Raw genomic sequence first — 17,987 nt, forward strand, 5'->3', positions numbered from 1 at the left:
CTAATGATAAAATCTATGAATGCTTTTTGTATAATGCTTTTTTGTGAGACACGACATTTATTATCATTTTTTCAACTAGAAGCCTAAAAGCAGAAGAATAGAGTAGTTGGAGGGACTAGAAGCCTTTCCCATATTTACATGTAGTTTGAATGAAAAGCTAAAAAACACCAAGTGAGTAAACAATCTCAGAAGAATTTCTACAAAGGGAAGCTTAATTTGTATTACTGCAGATATATTTTAATGGGTTTATACTTTTGAAGGCACAACTGCATTTGATAAATGTTTCTGTGAAGTATCTGGAACTCAATATTATAGCCATTTAAGTGTGGTTTTTCTCTAGAGCCATAGCCAGAATAAAAACTACAGTAGTTTAGATACTTGGTAAATTTGAAATATGTATTTGTTTGTTATTGTCACAGAGTTGTTACGTCTTCAAAATTGGCTTTATGTACATATACGTGGTTACATCATTTGTATAATGGAAAATTAACTTATTTACATAGTAAAGTATAGACCTCCTGGTTGTGGATCTTAAACAGCTGCATCTTCAAAACTTAATCATAGAATGGTTCATGTCTTATTCTTAAAGGACTTCACCTGAAAGTAGATTATTTGGATAACTTTGTTAGCTGGTTAGTGTCCAGCATGTGACAGTTTTGTAATTGTTCCGTACAAGGAAGCAATGAGCAAAGATAATATCTAGTGTAGTGAAGGCAGTAGAAGAGATACATGCACACTGTGCCTCCCTCTGAGGAAGGGAGAAATAAGCCAAACTGCAGCTACTTCTGCCTGAGCAGAGAGCTGAGAGCCATCCTGCACCTTCTCCTTCATCCCTCCCTTGTCCCTGTCCCTGGAATCCCCATGGCTCCCCTGGCTGCTCTTGCACCACTAATGGTTGGTAGCAGGTGATGCTGCATATTTCACATATGAAGCTCCAAAAAAGATGTTGAAGAATAAGTAAGTGCTTCTTATACGTGTTTTATTTTTCTTTTCATCAATTTACAAAGCACCCATAGGTTAAAATTTCATACTGACATGGGCACCGCTGAGAAATGGCAGTTCTTGAAGACCACGGTCAAACCATTTCTGAAAAAAACCTGATGTGCCTGTAATTCCTGTCTTCTAAAAAACTTTTGAGGATTCCTATTAATTAGTTTCTGTTTTCTGGTATGAAAAGGGTATGTACTCCTAAGCACAGTAAATATTTGATGCAGGGATGTATTAGTGGCTAGTTACAGACCTGAATGCTGATGTTTCTTCTTTCAGTATGTAAAGGAATGCAGAGGAGTATTCTTTAAATGCTGCAGTTAATTCTTTAATGAGCAGAAGACAGCAGTTATGTACAGTGCATTAAAAAATATATCACACATCAGAGGCACAAAAAATGTGGATTTAACAGTACTTAAAGGGGGAAAACCATTTGAATCTGAGAAAATGAAGGTGAAAGAGTTATGATTTCTCAGTTTTAAAGAAGATCCTGCAGAGTAACTCTGAGGATGTCCCAGATTTATAAAAAAAAAAAGTGTAGGACAGACAGCAAGAAAGCCAAATAAAGAATTACAAATATAAGAAGGTAAGGCAAAATACATGGAAACACTGCCTAACTTCAAAGCATCTTATCACTATGACCAGGAAAACAGGAAAAACTCATTAAAAATTTGGTAAGAGAAATGTGGGCTTCCATGCCTTGGAAGCAGAACACTGAATTTTGAAGACTGGAGCAGAAACTTTTCTGACAGATTGAATACATGCACTAATATTTAGTATGAATATTTATGTAGTCTAGTATCTGCAGTAGCTGTATATATGCTGAGATCCTTTAACTTGTATAATCTCAAGTCAAACAGTAGTATCTGATTCTATACAGGCTTAAGTAAATCCTGACACGGTCCTCTAGACTCAGTGAAGTTGCATCATTAAAGTGATATGCAGCAAATCAGGCACAATCATCTAGAACATAATCTTCAAGGGACTTAGTTAAACAAAGCTGAAAAGCCATGTGGTCTAGCAAAAGGCAGCTGACAAACCTGGGAACAAGGGTCAAGTGCTAATCAGGATAAGTCAGAGTGGAGACCTCATTGCAGAGCCTGGGAGGAGGCGGGAAGGAGCCCATCCCAAAGAGGGTGGGAGCAATATCTGCTGAGAGGTGAAAACTGCAGTTTAACGAAACACATATCCCAAGGGAACTGTTGGATTACAGTACTTGAAAGCAATTTAGGTTATCTTGCTTCAATTTCTCTTCTGTTAGCATCTGTATTGTATAAAGGAGGACAGGGTGTAGAACAGGGAGGGTTGATAATTTGGACAGCATATCTCATAACAGAGTGCTCACTCTTCATCTAGCAAACTGCATGGCTGCGCGTTCTTCAGGTCTAAAGGCGTAAATCACAACAGGAACGCCATCTTGCCTTTTATTCACCCCCACTTCTCCAGCACAGGTCTCAGCTCCCAGTTGCCATGTCTGTACTCAGGGAATAGCCTGAGCACTCAGTGAGCATCTGCTCCCAGCGTTGCCAACCACAGAAGACCAGAATTAGGTGTAGGAGCTCCCCACCATGGTTTCACACCAGAGGAAGTTAATGCATGCCAGCCAGTTGGTGGTAGCTGTCCATAGGCCGGCTGTTTCCCCAGAGTACGTGAATAGCTCTATTAATGAGTTTATGAAAGTACTTGCCCCAGTTACCAAAAATCTGCAGCTACATCCAAATGGTGGTAGAGTACCTTTTTGCAAAGTGAGCTCTACTTAAAAAGGAGCTGCTGTTTTTTTAAATAAACAATTTGTTTGAACAGGAAAATTTCTAATTTCTCCATTTCATCTTGGTAATTAAGCTGCTCCAACTTGTAAAATGTATGTAATTTTTGTCTTTAAAAATACACATTCATAGATTTATACAGTTTGTGATAAAATTATTTATCTTGCATACACATATCACATACTACACATAGTTACATGTTTTTCTTAGATTTTGCTTTTTTTAAACTAGTATAACAATAAAGATGAATTAAAAATAATTTAGAGCTTAACAATAAATGTTCTCACAAGGCAAAATATGACAAAAATATCCACAGAGCTTCAATGCAAATAGTTAAGAGGTTTGATGTTGTGTACTTGGGAAATCCCTCCATATTGTTATTTGTTTTAATTTAGTTTTTTGCATTGATTTTGAGAATTAATTGTGACTGAGAGTGCCTTTGTTGTCACTGAGCCATCTTCTCTTGAGCAATCCTGTGACATCATTACATAGAGGAATCCAAGGCCAACAGTAAGCACTGGAAGCATGTAAATGGAAAAATGAAGTCAACTGATTAAACTTTAAACAGGCTTTTATATGCTTTAATGTTTCTCTGTCCTGCGTGACTTATTCTGTGGGTGGTGGGTATGGGGATTTTCTTGGGTTTTTGCTTTCACAAGTAGAATTAGCGTGCATCCTGGAACTTCTTACTCACATAACATGTCAGTGCAAGCTTCATCTGACGTTAGGAGAAGGGGCAAATATATTTTAGGTTTGTTTGGGTTTTTTTTCTTTTTACTGTACCAGATTTATTCAGAAGATACACATGGCTCAGTTTTAACCTGACTTCTAATTTGTTTCTTTTTCATGCATAACGCATAGCACCTTCAGTCTCTTAAAATTATGATTGATTCTTTTCAGTTTTGTATTGCATTTTCACTGTTACAATGTGAAAATACAAGATGTTTTTCCAACATGCTGTCCTATGCAATAATTACCAATTCTTTCTTACAGAGACATGTGACGCAGTCCAGTGGTAATCGAAAGTTCAAGTGCACTGAATGTGGAAAAGCTTTTAAATACAAACATCACCTAAAGGAGCACCTACGAATCCACAGTGGTAAATAAACCAGGCATTGAATTGTGTACTAATGTTGCCATTTCCATTCTTTAGAATTTTGATGTGGTATCAGTCTTGTAAGTCTAAGTTTAAAATACTAGTGTTTTCCTTTTTTTTTTTTTTTTTTTTTTTCCTCTGTTGGGACTCTGTAAGAATTGACTGCAGCCTTCAGCTGTGTGCAGGAAATACATAGAATAACTCAAGAGGAGTTACAGTTGCAGTTTTGGCTCTGACAGTTAAGGAAAACTTCACTTGTGGCAGAAGAAATGGGAGCATCCTTCTGGTCCTTTTTTCCTTGTTTGTTTTGTTCTCAAGGTTTGCAGATCATTCAGCATGTTATGAGCCTTGCTAGAAAATGTTAATTGATAATAATCGGGACATAAGAACTATGCTTCCTAGTGGCTGTGACTGTCATCATTCAAGACTAGTCATATTAAAACAGCCTCAGGACACAGGTCTAGGATTATGATATACTGTCACAACAGTTTCAGTTTATAATAAAGTTCCAATTTATAAGAGATCTAATATATACTGAAATATTTTAATATATAATATAATAATAAGTTAAATGTAGTCACTCAAAAGAGATTCTCAATTTCTGTCTTTAACCCAGATTTATCTTTTGACAGAAAGTATGAAAACACGTTTTGAGGCCATATTTTCCTTTCTTATCAGTTGCTCAGGCATGATAATAGCAATAAAGTGTGCCTCACTTAGGAGTCCTCCCTTAGCAAACATAGTCTTCACTTCAATTCCAGAGGGTAGTGGCACTGTGCCTGTGAGTGGGAAAGCCTCAGTCAACATACTTTTCAATCTGAAGCAAGCCAGCTCTTTGGCCTCTTTCCTTTTCCTCTGTAGCACAGATCCCGTGTAAAGCCAACTCTTACTAGGAGTGTAATGATTGCATAGTTATGTGCTTCTTCCTAGCAATTTAACCTGACATTCATCTCTGAAGGCAAATATACATGTCTTCTACATGTGTCTGGTTTTCCTTTACTTAAAACTTTGCCTGTTTTTCAGCTAATGAGTATTGTAGGAAGATATGGATATACTGTATTTGAGTTTGCCACAGTAAAATGTGCATAGCTTCTTATACAATTATGATTTGTATTTATGGCAGTTTTTGCTTAGTTAATCATATTCTATTTTTTTCCATTCTGAAGTAGTTTATGCTGGTTCTGAAGTTAGCAGTGGTACTACTTGAATGGAGTTTAATGAAATCTGCAAGTATCATGTAGTCTCAATTTATGAGCTATGTGAACAGTTACTGGGAAATACTGGAACATGATCATGTGGGCTCCATCCTATATCTATTAATGAATCACAAACTTATTAAAGGGCCCTAGGATCAGAGCTATAGGTGACATAATTACTCCTACTGTTCAATTCACTGTATGGGGTTTTTTTCCTAGGACTCTTTGAGACATCATTTTGATGTATTCTTTTCTAGTTATTATTGCTTGATGTAGTTACACTATAACCTAGTAAACTGTTGCATATACCTCTTTTTTTTTTTTTTTTTTTTTTTTTTTTTAATCTTTAGGAGAGAAGCCATATGAGTGCCCAAACTGCAAGAAACGTTTTTCCCATTCTGGTTCATACAGTTCACACATAAGCAGTAAGAAGTGTATTGGTTTGATGCCCGTGAATGGTCGAGCCCGGTCAGGGCTCAAGACGTCTCAGTGCTCCTCCCCTTCCCTTTCTGCATCACCAGGTAGCCCAGCAAGACCACAGATACGACAAAAGATAGAAAATAAACCCTTGCAAGAGCAACTTCCTGTTAACCAAATTAAAACTGAACCTGTGGATTATGAATTCAAGCCCATAGTGGTTGCTTCAGGAATTAATTGTTCAACCCCTTTGCAGAACGGGGTTTTTAGTGGTGGTAGCCCATTGCAGGCAACCAGTTCTCCTCAGGGTGTGGTGCAAGCTGTTGTTCTACCAACAGTAGGTCTGGTGTCTCCCATAAGCATCAATTTAAGTGACATTCAAAATGTACTTAAAGTGGCAGTGGATGGTAATGTAATAAGGCAAGTATTGGAAAACAATCATGCTAATCTTGCATCCAAAGAACAAGAAACAATCAGCAATGCATCTATACAACAAGCTGGCCATTCCCTCATTTCAGCTATCAGTCTTCCTTTGGTTGACCAAGATGGGACAACCAAAATTATCATCAACTACAGCTTGGAGCAGCCAAGTCAACTTCAGGTTGTTCCACAAAATCTGAAAAAAGAAAACTCTGTTCCTACAAATAATTGCAAAAATGAAAAATTACCAGAAGATCTTACAGTGAAGTCTGAGAAAGATAAGAACTTTGAAGGAGAGACCAATGATAGCACTTGTCTTCTTTGTGATGACTGTCCAGGAGATCTTAACGCACTTCCAGAATTAAAGCACTATGAAACGAAAAATCCTCCTCAGCTTCCTCAGCCCAGTGGAACAGAAGCTGAGAAACCCGACTCCCCTGTCCCATCAGAAACTGGGGAGAACAACTTATCTCCTGGTCAGCCACCTTTAAAGAACCTTTTATCGCTCCTAAAAGCATATTACGCATTAAATGCACAACCAAGCGCAGAAGAGCTTTCAAAAATAGCAGATTCAGTAAACCTACCACTGGATGTGGTAAAAAAGTGGTTTGAAAAAATGCAAGCTGGACAAATTTCTGTGCAGTCTTCTGGACCATCTTCTCCCGAACAAGTTAAATTAAGCAGTCCCACAGATAATGACGATCAAGCAGCAACTACAAATGTAAGCGAACCCCAGAACAGCACAAATAACTCACAAAATCCTGTCAATACAACAAAATCTCAGACTTTACCAGGGGGATCAACTCTGAATGGTTCACGCAGTAGCACGCCATCCCCATCGCCACTAAACCTTTCTTCATCAAGAAATTCACAGGGTTATACGTACACAGCAGAGGGTGTACAAGAAGAGCCACAAATTGAACCTCTTGACCTTTCGCTACCAAAGCAACATGGAGAACTATTGGAAAGATCTACCATAACTAGTGTTTACCAGAACAGTGTTTATTCTGTCCAAGAAGAACCTTTGAACTTAACTTGTGCAAAAAAAGAACCACAAAAGGACAACAGTATTACAGACTCTGATCCTATTGTAAATGTAATCCCACCAAGTGCCAATCCCATAAATATTGCTATACCTACAGTCACTGCCCAGTTACCTACAATTGTTGCCATTGCTGACCAGAACAGTGTTCCATGCTTGAGAGCTCTTGCTGCCAATAAGCAAACCATTTTGATTCCACAGGTGGCTTATACATACTCTACTACAGTTAGTCCTGCAGTTCAAGAAACACCACCAAAACAGACCCAAGCCAATGGAAATCAGGTACTTCAGACCCTGTATTCCTGTGTATTGTGTATGATGTATTCATTCTGTATCCATGCTGAACTAACAGAAAACTGTCAAGATAAATTAAATAAAAATGTAAATGTAAGCTATCAGGTTTATTCGGCCTGATTATTAGATGGTGGTAATAGATGTTACTGTTAAATCCTCTACAGAGCTAGTTAGCTCAGGCAGCTTGAATCCAGACTGACAGAAGCTATATAGTTCTGTGCTTGGACAAGTCAGTTCTTCACCACATTCAGTGGTTCAGAAGTGTCTTCTAGGACATTAATGCTCAGTATTTTGAAGACAGTCTAATTCTCCTGATCAGAAAGAAAAGTAAGGCCATCGCTTGTGTTTCTTGCTGCCTCCATATCTCCTCTTTCCCCACATCCAGAAAATAAACTCCTTGGAACTTTTGGCTACTCCATTCACACTGCTCTGATTTCTTGGCTTGGAGAGTAGCTGAATTCATCCTACACTATAATGGCACTTTAAACAAAATTCAAATGTATTCTCAACTGAAAGTCGGGCAGGTATTTATCTTCTTCATCTGCCATTCCTGTATCCTGCCCTATGCCTCCCTGGATACATCCAGATGTGATCTAGTCAGAGTCAGTCATCCTGCAAAACACCTGTGCGTGTTGAGGTAGGGTCAGAGCAGAAAAGAAAAGTGGCTCACGTAAAGACTGAGCGTTTCTAATTAAATCTTAGAAATTGGCTGTTTAGCATTTTATGCAGGGTTCTGTGCTGCCAGAGACTGAGGAGCCTTGAAGAGTTAAAAGGTTACTTATATGTTAAAGTTTGAGACAGACAATATTTGAGGTAGCTAACATGTACATTTTTATGTTCAGATTTGATAATATATGATAAAATGAATTCTGTGTGTAGTGATACTGCTGATATCAGAAAATACTCTGCTTCTTACAGGTGAGCTTCGGCACTTGAAATGCTTAGAAATAGACAACAGTTGTGATGTTTTTAAAACTTTTTATTAATGAAACATTTGAAGTCCCCAAATTTTGGGTTAAGTAGTATTTGCGGTAATTTTATCAGGAAGAAGGTAGGCAAATATGCATATTAGAATGGTAACTTAAATAGCTTTTTGTGAAAACTTCATTCAAAAATAGTCTTAATTTCCATAAAATCTGCAAGGTAGCAAAATGTGGGTGACAAACATTAGTTGAAAAATGCAGTTAGATAGCAAATTTGCTCTTCTAACTTACTGAGGTACTTTATAGGTCTGTAATCTTCTTTTCTTCCCAACGCTGCATTTATTTTAAGGTCCCTAAAACGTGATGTGTCAGTGTAGCTTAGACCTGGCCAACAGTCAGATTTGGTTTTGGTTAAAGTCAGTCCCAGTGAGAGTTCTTCATCTGTATGGTGGCAGGGACTGCAAAGCAAAGTGATGCAGCAAAAGATTTTTTTGACTATGTAAGTCTGAACAATTTTGTTTGGATGTTTACAGAATTGAATGAGAATAACAGTGCAGCTTCAGCTTACATTTTATAAATTGTGTGCTGCATCAGTGCCTTTTTTTTTTTTTTACTGAACTCAACCTTTTTCATAATTTTTCTTAAGGATGAAAGGCAAGACACTAGCTCAGAAGGAGTATCGAATGTAGAAGATCAAAATGATTCTGATTCAACACCCCCAAAGAAAAAGATGAGAAAGACAGAAAATGGGATGTATGCATGTGATTTATGTGACAAAATATTCCAGAAGAGCAGCTCATTATTGAGACATAAGTATGAACACACAGGTATGTACTAGGAAAAGCAGTTTCAGATCATTATTTAATTGGTAGTGTGTAGCTGATAATCTCAGCTGGAATCCAATTCTTGGAAAGTGTAGGGAAGTGTAACAGTCCTTCTTATCATCACCTATGCTCGGCTCTCTTTAGAAGCTTATGTTTTGTGTATTTGTTTGACAGAACTGCAATTCCGTTTCTTTAAATCTATAAGGCATAAACCCTGAATAGAAAAAGGGGAGTTTCTTCCATCCGGCTCTTGGACAATCATCTGCAAGCCACATCCTATAATCAAGGATATATTACTTCTAATTTACCTTGCCTAGCTGTAAATTAAGAAAAATTAAAAATTAAAATTATTAATTAAAAAAAAGGAATCGTGTATGTGTATGATACTTTACATGAAGGGCAGCGTATCTTTCTAGCGTGAAGGATTTTCAAATTGAGCCACATTTGTAATGATCTGAAGTTAACAGCCATTCATTAGACATGGAATTTAACCCCAAAAGAACACCCTTTTGGCTTTGGTTTTTATTTTTAATTTCTCATAGTTTTCCCTTTTAGCTCCAGTTTCTGGTATCTTTAGTCTTTTTTTTTAGTCTTCTTTTATTAACTGTTGCTCTCTTATTTCTGCTGTGATGTCTTAAAAGAAAAAAACCTTTGTTTTATTGTTTAGGTGCCTATACTATATTTCTGCTTGTTAATGTTTTCATTTCATCTCACACACCGAATTAAAAAGATAAAAAATATCCTTTTGTCTTAACCACTTGATCAAGTTTCTCAAATTGTATTTGTTGAGACTATCTATTTTCATTCCTTTCCTGTCCTGAGACTCTTGTAACTCCTCCTTTTCATAATGCAATTGTTCTTTCCATTCTACTTTTAAGTGCAGTGTTCAGAATCATAGAATCATTTAGATTGGAAAAGACCCTTAAGATCGAGTCTAACCATTAACCTAACGCTGTGAAGTCCACCACTAATCCATGTCCCTAAGTGACATGTCTACACATCTTCTAGATACCTCCAGGGATGGTGACTCCACCACTTCCCTGGGCAGCCTGTTCCAATGCTTGACAACCCTTTTGATGAAGAAATGTTTCCTAATATTCAATCTAAACCTTCCCTGGTGCAACTTGAGGCTGTTTCCCCTCATCCTACTGCTTGATACTTGGGAGGAGAAACCAACACCCACCTCGCTGCTTGTTTGGCATAAGTTGACATGGAGGTGTTGATCACCAGTAGAATGTGACCAAAAAACTGCTGTCTTATTGTCTCTATCTTTTATGTCCAGGCTAAGACTGCGCAAAGTTGTTTTTCATAACAACTTTGAGTGTTGAAATCAAAATAACATTACTAGGCTCCTGCTATAAGAGACTCTAAAAACAAGGCAACAAAGTCGAAAGCTGGAAAACAGTTTAGAAAGAGAACTAAGTGAAACAAAGCGGATTTTTCTTGTTAATATATGTGTAGTCAACAAGTTTTGTACATAAGGCATTTACCTGTGCCAACCTAGATTTTAGAATGATTTTCCCTTTACCTATAACATGGAAGAAGGACTTGGTACACAAAAATCAACATATGAAGGTTTAGTTGATTTAAAATTTCTATCAATATAGAAAAATTAAAATGGTTTTGACTAGAAATAATGTTTACTGCAAGAAAAACGTCTCCTCTTCTAGTTCACTTATATTCTCACTTTTTTGTGCTAAAAGTTACAGCTGAGAATCTGTCCTTCTATGTTCAGTTTTCCTAAAAAAGTTACAAATTAACCTTGTAATTGTGGCAGTGTACCCTTGCACCCTTGTCCTTTGGGCTCAGGTGAGAAACTGAGGCTGATAACATGTGGAGTAGAACATCTTGTTAAATAAAACTATTAATTCTTAATAATATGTTCACCAACAGCATTGCATGATGCAAACAACAGTATAGATTTTTAAAACTTCAGCTAGATGATGTCCAATTGTTTGTGCTTTATTTTGTAGGTAAAAGACCTCATGAGTGTGGAATCTGTAAAAAAGCATTTAAACACAAACACCATTTGATCGAACACATGCGACTGCATTCTGGGGAAAAACCCTACCAATGTGACAAATGTGGAAAGAGGTTTTCACACTCGGGGTCTTACTCTCAACACATGAATCATCGCTACTCCTATTGCAAAAGAGAGGCAGAAGAGCGTGACAGCACAGAACAGGAGGAGACAGGCCAGGAGGTCCTCAGTAACGAGCATGCTGGTGCCAGGGCATCTCCATCGCAGATCGACTCAGATGAGAGAGAGAGTCTAACCAGGGAAGAAGAGGAAGATAGTGAAAAAGAGGAAGAGGAGGAGGAAGAAAAAGAGATAGAAGGACTTCAAGAAGAAAAAGAATGTAGAAAACTACAAGAAGTAGAGGATGAAGAAGAAGATGAAGAAGAAGAAGAGAAAACTGAAGGTAACAAGAATGATGAAGCCGTAAATCAAGCAAGCAATGCAGAACCAGAAGTTATACAGAATAATGGGCAGGTGTCAGAAGAAAAAAACAAATAAAGCTTAAATGATAGTTTTTTCTATAAGGAAAAAAAAAATTGGTAATGAAGTTCGTTCTATATTATACATGCTTTTCATGGAAACGCAGTAGCCTGCATACTGTGATTTCTGTTCACTACTGTGTAAAAAAATATATATGTAAAAAAACGAAAAAGAAAAAAAAAAAAAGAAATCCAGGTGTGCCTGAACCTCAAACTTAGTAATTTTTCACACAGTTTTCAAAGTTAGGAAGAAGTTTATAACATGAAGCAGATTAGAAAAATACAGTGACTCTGGAAGCAAAGATTTAACAGGTTGTAGGAAACCTGATTTACTAGACAAGCATCTGGCATTGTTTGTTTTATCAGTATTAATTTTCATTCTTAAGTTGATTAATTTTTAAGCTGTACAATTGGGAGAGATTTATATGAATTTTTTTTTTAATGGTAAAACATTTCCTAAATCCTCTTCAGTATTTTCTTATGTTTTAAAATGTGAGAACTTCTGCACTACAAAATTCCCTTTTGCAGAAACCTGTAATGCAGTTGCAAACAGTACTTGGCTACCTTTGTAAATTCAACCTAGAAGGTAGCGGTTTATGACATTAGATGTTGTAGTAGAGCATATTATCATTTAAAGTGTATTGTTAGCCTTAAGAAAGCAGAAGATAGAAGAACTGAAGTTTCTTACTCATGTGATGAAAAATGTAGTTGAAAAGATTGTCGTTGAGTTCTGATTGCAGGGACTAACAGTGTTAATACTGGTAAGGACAGCAAAGTCGTCAAAATCAGTGTTTGTAATTGTGTTTTGAGTATGTAGTAACAATATGAAGGATATGATATGAAGCTTTGTATCTCCTTTGGCCTTATGCAAGACCTGTGTGCTGTAAGTGCCATTTATCAGTATTATAAAGGCTCTGAGCAGCCTTTATCCAATGTGTGGCCTACAATAACTAGCATTTGTTGATTTGTATCAAACTTCTAAACTAATCATGGGGAAAAAAACACTCAGCCATCAGAGAAGTAAGAACACTGGTATATTTCATTATTTAATTATTTGGTGGTATTTTGGGTTAATACCTGACTTGCAGAATTTCTCTACAATAGTTACAAGGGAAATTTTCTAATCTGCTTTATTGCTTTATTGGTTTACTTTAATTTCAGACACATACATGACATGTTATCTGGCTCATAAGTATTTTCAAATGTTAGTTATTATGGACCCCATTTATTAACAATGTTAGCTGATTTTTACCTATCAGTATTATTTTATTTCTTTTAGTTTATAGATCTGTGCAACATTTTGTACTGTATGTCTTCAAACCTGGCAGTATTAATACCCTTCTTACTGACATATGTACCTTTTTAGTTTTAGAAAACTTTTATATTTATGTGTCTTATTTTTATATTTCTTTATTTATTACACAGTGTAGTGTATAATACTGTAGTTTGTATTAATACAATAATATATTTTAGTATGAAAATTTGGAAAGTTGATAAGATTTAAAGTAGAGATGCAATCGGTTCTCTTGCATTGAGATTTGATTTAACAGTGTTATGTTAACATTTATACTTGCCTTGGACTGTAGAACAGAAGAATTAAAATGGGAATGTATTAATTTTACAATTGCAATCAATTCATTTTACCTTTACCCAGTTTTTAATATAAAGCTCTTAAATTTTGAAATTCACTGTGTGACTAATAGCATGATGCTCTGCAGTTTTATTAAGAGATTAGTCTAACCATAAAACTCTCATTTCCTTAGTAAGCCAAATTAGAATAATCTTATAAACAGTGTTGGGAACAATGTTTAACATTTTTGTGCCAATTTGTTCCTGTATTCATGTATGTATGTTACAAATCTGAAACTTCATTTTTAAGTTCCTTGTTACATCATGGTCATTTTCTAGTTTTTTACCAGACTCCCCATCTCACAATAAAATGCGTCAACAAGTCTGACTTACTGTCATTATTCTGGTAATTTAGAAAATGGTTTTAAATTATTCCTGTACGATGTTGTGCGGACACGGTTCCTGCTTCAGTGTTGATACTCAGTTTCAATTTTACGTAAGGAGCACATGAACGAAAGAAAGGTTTGACTGTGGCAATTCCAGGGAAAGGGATTGCTACATTAGTTCATTGATTTACCAACATTAGTAGAACAACTGAGTGTTCAAAATGAACTCATGTGGTTTTGTGATTTATTTTTTGTCTTGTATGTATCTAATATAGTTTAATGCTCTCTTTCAATAAGACTGCCTTTAAACAAAATAAGTCTATAACTGTTTTCTTGATTTAGCAATAAGCTAGTGGAAAGGTTGATGTAAATATTGCTGTTGAACCTTCCAAAGATACAGCGCCAACGTTACAGATATATATATTTTCAGTAATGTAAGTATGAAGGCTTGGAAGTTGTATGACATACATGTTTACAATGTTTTGCAGTTTGAGCAAAGTTTAGAGACTGCTCTTTAAGCAAAGTTCTGTTCTTTAATGATCCCTAAAAGGGGATTGCAGTTGTTAATTTTTGGTTTTTTACATGAATGTCATCTAAGTTATTTTATATTCACATATCCGTTTTGAATAATTCTCAATCTTATTATCTCAACATTAATACATACAAAGGATTTATCCCATATATTGATTTACTTTGTCTGTATTTTGCTGTACAGCATACCAAATATTGCACTTTTAAGTGGAGGAACCTCCTAACTCAGTAGTATCATTGAGGTAAACATGAGGAAGCTGTTTTGAAAAAAATAACCATTTATACTGCATCAATAATATTGCCTTGTAATTATTATCATAACAGAATCAATCAGGTAGTTCAGGATTTATGCAGGTAAAACTAGCTCTGCTCTGTTCTAGGTCATGAAACACCTTTCTGAAACTGTTTTGAGATTTTTCACATTTTTCATATTCCCAGAACATCTTACTTGTCTCACTGGGTTTATTGCTATGGACATTTGTTGAAATGGGAAAATTTTTCTGTCTTTAGTAATAGAACAAAGAATTTTGATAAATCCAAGGTTACTCACGTAAGTGACAGCTGCATGTGAAAGGCCAGTAACTTCAATTTCCAGAACCTTAAATGAAGCAAGAGAAAACTATGCTTGGATAGAGAGCAAAGTCCAAGCAATTTTGATTCAGAAAATGTCGTCAGTATTGGGGAGAAAATTTATTTCAATTACTTAGACTATGAAACAGTTATTAACATTTTTATCTTCAAAATGGATTGGTTATTGAATTTTGCATCTGTTAAGTTTAGAGATGCCTTTGATGTTTGTGACCTTATAACACCATTTATTATCCATTTGAAAAACACAAAAACTGTGATGCACCTTCATTTAGCAGAGTAAACTCACGTGGAACATAGAGGTGCTCATGAGACACAGGTTTTATTCCCAGCCCCATGAGTGAGATGCCGGTAGTGCGGATAGCTGTGTGTGTAGAGGAGCCCAGGCAGCTGTGAAGGAGTCCAGCCACCAACGTACCAGAAGCAGTCCAGCTGCAGCCACATGGACCTTGTCTCTAAGTTAATGGCAAAGCAGTTTCAAGGAGAGTAAGTTTCACACATGAAAAAACGTTGAAAGCAGAAGTGTAAAGCCTTTGCATACTGTCCTTTAAAGATCAATTGAAGTTGGAAAAGAGCAGTAAAAATGAAATGTAGTTTTAATAAAACTTCACTGTCCTGTGACCTCTTCTTTGGTCAGAAGATAAAAAGTACATCAGTCTCCCTGTGTGCCCAGGCTGTTGTCTCTGCCTCCTTCTTCCTCATGCTCACCATGCATGGCTTGTCTTATCTGAGCAATTGGGGCAGTCACCAGTCCAGACTGACAAAAGAAAAGTGTCCTTTGAATGTAACATGGGACAGAGCACTGACCTGAGCCTGATGTTCTGGTTTTGGTTCTGCTGCTACTGACCCGTTCTATGATTACAGAATATAATTAATTGCTATGTCTCAAAATCAGTTCCAGTCGCAAAATTGTGACAGTGGTATGTCCTTTTTTATCAAATAATTTGAGAATAGGAAAGGTATTACAGCATAACTATGGGAAGAATGTTACAGAAGTAAATACTAAGTTTCATGCCCTGAGATGGCGAATACCTTTCTGAGATGCTGAGCAAACAGGAGCAGAAAGGCTACAGAGAAAAAAATATGTTGAAGAAAAGTAACTGCTTCCCCATCTTTTAGTAGTATTCATATGAGATGCCAGTGGCGATTCTGGTGGCATTCTCAAATTCTTCATAGCCATGTTGCTATCTGCTTGCTGGTTTTCTAGAGCCAGCCTATCTATATGTGTAATGGGTAACATAGCAATGCTCAGCAATGTTGTATGTATGAGCTTGAAAGGGTTTTTTTTTTTATTGTATTGAATTACAAATAAATAAATTAATGGATACTAAAAAAAGAAATCAGGAAGTTTTGTTAGTTTGGCTAATCTCAGAGTGCCAGTGTAGTTACCCTAAAAGGCACTATTCTTAAGACAGATTGTGTAAACATTGCTTAAGCTGGCAACAAGTGGTGTGTTCACACTCCTGAGTAAAATTATTCTAATGCAATTATTGCTGGTAAACCCACAGTCAGTGTCTGTACAAGCAGAACTCTACTGATGTTTGTGCTGGCAAAGTGTGCCTGGGATGGTGGTGGCCACAAGCCTGAGTGGCAATTTGAAAGCAAAGCCATTTACAAGAGAGCACAGTTTCTGCCACAGCAAAATGCTGCATTGGGACTTTTATCATCAAAGCAGTGAAAGATCAGGCATACACACTCCAAACCAGTGTAGAAGTCTGTAGTGGAGAAATGAAAATACTTTCTAGTGTACAGAAGACCATTAGAGGTGAAGGTAATGATTTGAGGATGAGAAAAGTTCATTTTCCTCCTGGAGGCTGTAGTGAAGATAGAGGATGGCTTTTGAGCAGAGGAGAGGAAGAAGCTTAATATGTGCTGTCCTGAGCACCTCTTGAAAGGGTGTTCTTTTTAATTTATTCCAGTGTATAAGCCTGCACAAAATTCTTTGCTCAGATAGAGGTTTTGTTGTATGTTTTGCAATTTAGATTCTGGTACTTAAGCACACAAGTATTTTTTTTTTTCTTCTTTCCTTGGCAGAATAGCTTGTTTAGTTGTCACTAATCTCCAAATGTCATAATGGAAGTCCAATATTAGAGTCTCTTTCAAGTCTGTATTTTATCACTTATTGTTCGTGTTTTTCGTGGGCAATTCTAATTATATTTGCACAGTCTGATTTTCACAAAAAAATGAATAAAAAAGGATTATTATGATCAAATTAACTCAAAAGTGATCAAATATTTACAATTTTTGTTTTATCCTTCTGCTCTTTCATGACTTCTGGTCACTAATCTGTCACATAGTCTTCTTAATTGTGTATATTTTGCCTGTCATACATATTCTATGTATGTTGTCTCTGGGGGAAACAATATATTATGATATATTTCATTGCTTCACAAAAAAATCTGCTCTTCTTTTAAACTGTAATTAGAATATAAACTGATAGTTGGGATTAAACATGAAATGTGCTGATGTCAGGAGCACTTTCATGGGAAAGTTTGTCCTAGTAGCATGCCGAATGTGAAAGTCATGTTTTATTAATCTACAACTAGGTAAACTTCTCCAGGGCTGTACCTCTACTCTAGCAGATCCCCAAAAAGATCTTTAAAAATTATGAGGACAATGGGAAGTAATCTTTAAAATAAATATATTGAGAATTCCACTTTGGTCTTTCCTTTGGTTTTCTGGTGAGTCTCAAGTTCTCTAATTCTGCTTTTAGATTTTAACCTTTCCGTAGTGGGGACTGTCCTTGAGTTTTGCTTGTCTTTATGTAGACTGGGGTTTGCGTAATAATCAGGAGATTTGTATTGTGTGTTAATTCAGGAATTAAGGGGATAAATTAGTTAAACTAAAAAACCTGAAATACACCTACATTAACTTTGTGTCACTCCTCATGAGTTTCTGTTCCTCTTTTACCTGGAAAGTCGGCTTGCTTTTAGCGTACCCTAGGCCCAAAGACAGACCACAAGTCTGACAGCACTTTGTGTGACTGGGTCATGTTTCCATCCCTTACCGTTCAGGAGCTCTCTCTTTAGGCCAAGTCCTGCATGGCTGTTGATGACTATCACTGGAACCCTTGAATTCTGTGAAACTTTCTAAATTTTTAATGTCAGGTAAGCTATTGCAAAGGTATAGAGGGAGCATTTTGCTCTTTTCAGTCTGCAAGAATAAAATCTTCTGGACCAAATTTTTCAAGAAATAAGTTCATTGGAAATTCTGAAAATAACAAGGGCTTCCAATAGGTTTGTAAGGTCATCTCACTATACACAAAAAGGGTACTTAGAATATTTTTTCCCTCCCTCAATCAAATCAACCCAATAATGGGAAAATGCTGCATGGACAGCAGCCCTCAATTTCTTTCTCTCAGGCTGAACGTAATGCTGCCCCTGGCCTCCTCCAAACCAGGAGCTGAGCAGCTCTCTCACTTGTACATACTTCATTTTGAGTCCTTGTGA

The 17,987-nt window shown here is 36.5% G+C and overlaps 1 protein-coding gene across 2 annotated transcripts in view; it reads left to right on the plus strand.

The window, feature by feature from the left end:
* The window catches only part of ZEB1 (zinc finger E-box binding homeobox 1), a 126,821-nt gene extending 113,400 nt beyond the window's left edge, over window positions 1-13,421 (plus strand). For both annotated transcript variants that reach the window (XM_074867093.1, XM_074867101.1), the window contains exons 6-9: window positions 3,747-3,852; window positions 5,396-7,206; window positions 8,788-8,968; window positions 10,939-13,421. In XM_074867093.1, the coding sequence (XP_074723194.1) occupies window positions 3,747-3,852; window positions 5,396-7,206; window positions 8,788-8,968; window positions 10,939-11,483 (2,643 nt within the window). In that variant the 3' untranslated portion in view covers window positions 11,484-13,421. The remainder of the gene's footprint in view (window positions 1-3,746; window positions 3,853-5,395; window positions 7,207-8,787; window positions 8,969-10,938) is intronic.
* The last annotated feature ends 4,566 nt before the right edge of the window (window positions 13,422-17,987 follow it).

Source organism: Strix uralensis, chromosome 1 (assembly GCF_047716275.1).
Source record: "Strix uralensis isolate ZFMK-TIS-50842 chromosome 1, bStrUra1, whole genome shotgun sequence".
Taxonomy (NCBI): Eukaryota; Metazoa; Chordata; class Aves; order Strigiformes; family Strigidae; genus Strix; species Strix uralensis.